The 4107-nt window shown below is 39.9% G+C and overlaps 1 protein-coding gene across 1 annotated transcript; it reads right to left on the bottom strand.

The window, feature by feature from the left end:
* Positions 1-1982: 1982 nt before the first annotated feature.
* On the bottom strand, positions 1983-2543 carry LOC138081426 (interferon beta-2-like). The gene has a single exon (XM_068974569.1). It carries the CDS (start codon positions 2541-2543, stop codon positions 1983-1985), a length of 561 nt encoding a protein of 186 aa, XP_068830670.1.
* Positions 2544-4107: the final 1564 nt, after the last annotated feature.

The following is a 4107-nucleotide window of genomic DNA, read 5'->3' as shown; positions in this document are numbered from 1 at the left end:
ATAAATAAATACATTAATTAATTTTTTAAAAAAAGAAAGAAAGAAAGAAAGCCAGCGTGGGCGTTGAGACAGACAGCTTTGAGACTATTGGCTTTGGGACGATGCCTATAGGCGAAGAGACCTTGTCCTAACATCGCAGACTATTGGCTGTGGGGTGATGGGAGGGCGTTTCTCACGCAGGGGAGCCCTGCTTGGCTCTGAGACGAGGAGTCCGCGTTGCGGACAAAGTGAAACCGGACGGTGGCGAAAAAGTACTGGTGGTGGGACGATTGGACAGCTTTGAGACAAAGTTAAACCCTGCGGAGGGATGAGGCCACCGGACGATGGATGGGTGTGGTCCACACAGGGGATCCTGGAAGTGGCGACGAGACCATTCGCTGAGGCAGGATGGAAAGGCGTTGGGCACACAATGAAACACGGTGGCAGCGCTGAGGCTTTTGGCTTCGAGTTGACGGGACGGCTTCGCGGACAAAGTGAAAGCGAGCACAGGTGATGAGACAGTCGGCTTGGGGCGGTGGCACCGCGGTGTGGACAGAGTTAAACCGGACGGTGGGGGTGAGACTGTGAGAGATGGGACGATGGGAGGACCTTGAGCACAAAGCGGAGCCAGGGGGAGTCAGTGAGGCTATAGGCTTAGAGCCATTTTGGACAACGTGAGAAGCAGCCAAGGCGATGAGACTGGCTATGGGACCCTGGGAGTGCGTTGCAGCCAGAGGAGAAGTCAGCGGTGGCCAGGAGACAAATAAGCATGGCACGGTTTGGGGGACTTTCTGGGGGTGGGAAGGAACGCGACCACCACCTGGGTTAGGGACCAAAGAAGTGTGCGCCCCTGGAATGCTCTGGAATTTTCAGGGTCTCTCAAGGATTCCGCCTTGAAGTGGTGGAGTAAGTGTTGAATAGCTGAAAACTAGGAATATTTTTAAAAATGCAGCACTTTATATGTTTGAATTAATTTTATATTGAATTATATACTTATTTTAAATGAAATATCTCACATTTCCAATTTTGTAATAAATTTATAGAAGGTATTTTAACTATTAAGCATAGAATATTAAAATATATTTTGTATATAACAGTAGCATTTTATTAAACTGTATTCAAACTATATTTTCTGTATACTAAAACAAGTATTTAATATCATTTTACTTTTCTATCTTTCATGGATGTAAACTAAATATTTTCAAGATGACTTTTCTCTTATTTTTAATTGAGTGAATTAGCATGTTTAACAATTTCTGATGACCCCCAAGACAGTCTTAAGTAATTTTTGACACATGTTCCTGAAACCTCTTTCTGAGGACTACGTTTTTGGAAATAAGGGTTAGAGTGTACAAGCAATTGAGGACATTTAGAAGGTCAGGAGTTTTCATTTACTTTAGTAAGAATTTTACAAATTAGGTGGAACTTGCCAAATTTTATTGGCATAAAGAAGGCTTACTTTGTAAGACTCTCAAATGTAAGGTGGAGTACATTTTCCCCCAATTGAAAAAAAAAGAGAAAACCCCCCCACATCATATAGAGGGGCCCTCCGGCATGAGCTGTCTGGTACATTTAAAGACGTGAACAAGACAAGCTCAGGTAGACTGTGTGGATACATGGAGAGCATGCATATAACTCGGACATTCCACAGGGCCTCCTTGTATTTTAAATTCCTCAAAGGCAGGGGCCAGAAACTCGACTACTCTGCAGGCTTGTTTTGCAATGAGTGTCTGCAAGGTGCTCTGTAAATTTTAATCTGTGGTGTCACATAAATCAAGTTGACATTGAAACTGCCATGTTGACTTTTATTTCAAAAATAATTTATTTCTCATATAAAAGATTAAATATATAATGCATAAATCAATTTTAAAATAGCTTACAGTTTTTAACTGTCCATTGAAATCAGTGCCTTGCATCGTCATCTACTTCAAGAGCCTCTGCTGGCTGAAGAGTCTCACCTCAAAGTCACATTGTCCCTTCCCAGAGCCACAGGTGGCAGATGTTCAGTCACGGAGGTAACCTGTTAGGCTCTTCAGGAAAGAAAAGTTCCTGAGCAATTGCACTTGCACGACTGCCCAGGCACACCTGTTGTGCTCCTTGGACTTGAGGTACTGCCCGAGGTTGAAGTAATATTTCTGCAGGTGAAGATTGGTCGTGTCTCCCATAGTGGAGGTTTGCTTCTGCATTATTTCCTTCTGGATTGGCTCCAGATGATTCATCTGCCCGTAGAGTTTTTCAAGGAGGTGCTCAATGATGGTGTCAGACCAGCCAGTGCTGGAGAAGTCTCTGGTGAGAATATGGAAGATGTGCTGGAGCATCTCATACATGACCAATACGGCATCTTCCTTCTGGAACTGCTGTGCTTGCTTCATCTCTTCGGGGACCTGGAAGTCCATCCTGGCCTCTAGGCAATGTTGAGGTGTTGCAGGTAACTGCTGCAGAAGTTTCTCACACACCGCAGTGCTCCACCTTTGTTGGAATCTAAGCAAGCTGTAGCTCCTGGAAAGAGCTGTGGTGGAGAGACACAGCAGGAGAACCATCTGGAGGAGGCACCAGTAGGTCATGGTGAAATCAGGCACAGGTCTGCCTGTTCTGGTAGTAGGTGCTGAAGCTGAGTCTTCAAGAGTTTGCAGAGTGAATGTCCTTCCTCCTTGAGTGTGGGCTACTTATACAGGGTGGCTCCCCATTCTTTCTATTTGAGAGAAATTTCCCACTTTCAGTTCTCCTTTTTTTTCCCCGTGTCATTTAAATGATTAGTTACCTCTAAAACTCTTGTTCTTTTAAGCTTCTAGCTTTTCATACAGTCTGGAAGAATTTCTAATGTTTCTGTATATTTTCAGTGAATTTATAAATGCCAAAAAAAATAGCCTAATCAATTTGAATTACAGCAGGGTTCTTTCATTGGGAAAAGATCTTTGTCTTTGTTTTTTCATATTATTAGATTCTGTGAAAGTGTCTTTATTTCTAAGAGTTTATCATTTTAGAAAAAATATAGTTTTTATATCTCAAATGGAATGGTATAAGCTAAAGCTGATCTGAAATATTTTGTAGGCCTCAACCATAAGCAGCAAGATATTGCATAACTTTATCAACCAAAAGTTATTGCTTTATTTGACAATCTCAAACTATTCCAGATATAACTAAAAAGTAAAGATTAAGGAATATCTCTATGCAGGCAAATGAATGTTACACAGACCATGCATTAAAGTCCATGATTCCTCTTATAGGGATCCTTTGTGACAATTACGGAGGCCCGATGCATATTTATTTTGTACATACTTCAAATAATCTAAGTATCTGATGTTGCACACTAGGGTAAGGATGCAGCAAGCAGGAAAATTCCTTGGTCCTCACTTTGTACCTTTGGAACTGCTTGTACATGAACTTTTCCTCATAATGAAAGAATATCTCTGAGATAGGATTCTTAGGTATTTTCATAATGTAGTTTGAAAGAATTGAATAAATGTTACTGTAATTTTTACCCTTTCTTTTTTCACATTTAAATTTTTTCTATAAGGAATTTATTTTTTGGTATTATTAGAAAATAAAAAGCACCTAGTTATATTCAAAAGCAGGGCATAAAATTGTAGATACAATGCAACTATGTAAAAGTATATAGGAAAAAAATAAACTAAAGGAAATATACTAACGTTTTAATAGTAATTAAGTTTGACTTGTGAAACTAAGGATAACATTATTTTTATCCTTTATATGATTTTCCAATATGCTACCAGAGAATGTATTCAGCACTGCTCAGAAGAAATATAATTTCTTCAAATTTTAAAGAAATTTTAAATTTCTTAATTTCAAATTTTATAGTAGCCACATGAAAAGAGGAAAAAGAAGCAAGTGAGGTTAATTTTAACAGTGTATTTTATTGAACATGAAATATCCAAATGTTATCATTTCAACACATACCAATATAAAATCAATAATGAGATAGCTACATTCATCTTTTTCATAGTTCCTTCAAAATACAGTACATACGTTTACAGTCATAGTACAGCTGAGACTGGACTAGTCAAATGGTCAGTTGGCCTCTTGTGGTTGATGTCATGGTGGCCAGCACAGCTCAAGATGGAGGGAGCAGCTTGATCAGAGAGCCGGGAGAATTCCCGAGTTTGCAGG

Source organism: Capricornis sumatraensis, chromosome 6 (assembly GCF_032405125.1).
Source record: "Capricornis sumatraensis isolate serow.1 chromosome 6, serow.2, whole genome shotgun sequence".
In the NCBI taxonomy this organism is placed as follows: Eukaryota; Metazoa; Chordata; class Mammalia; order Artiodactyla; family Bovidae; genus Capricornis; species Capricornis sumatraensis.
This window is presented reverse-complemented; position numbering and strand designations above follow the sequence as displayed.

Bases quoted from the DNA above. Each gene is read 5' to 3' on its own strand.
- LOC138081426 (XM_068974569.1), bottom strand. From the start codon at position 2,543: ATGACCTACTGGTGCCTCCTCCAGATGGTTCTCCTGCTGTGTCTCTCC.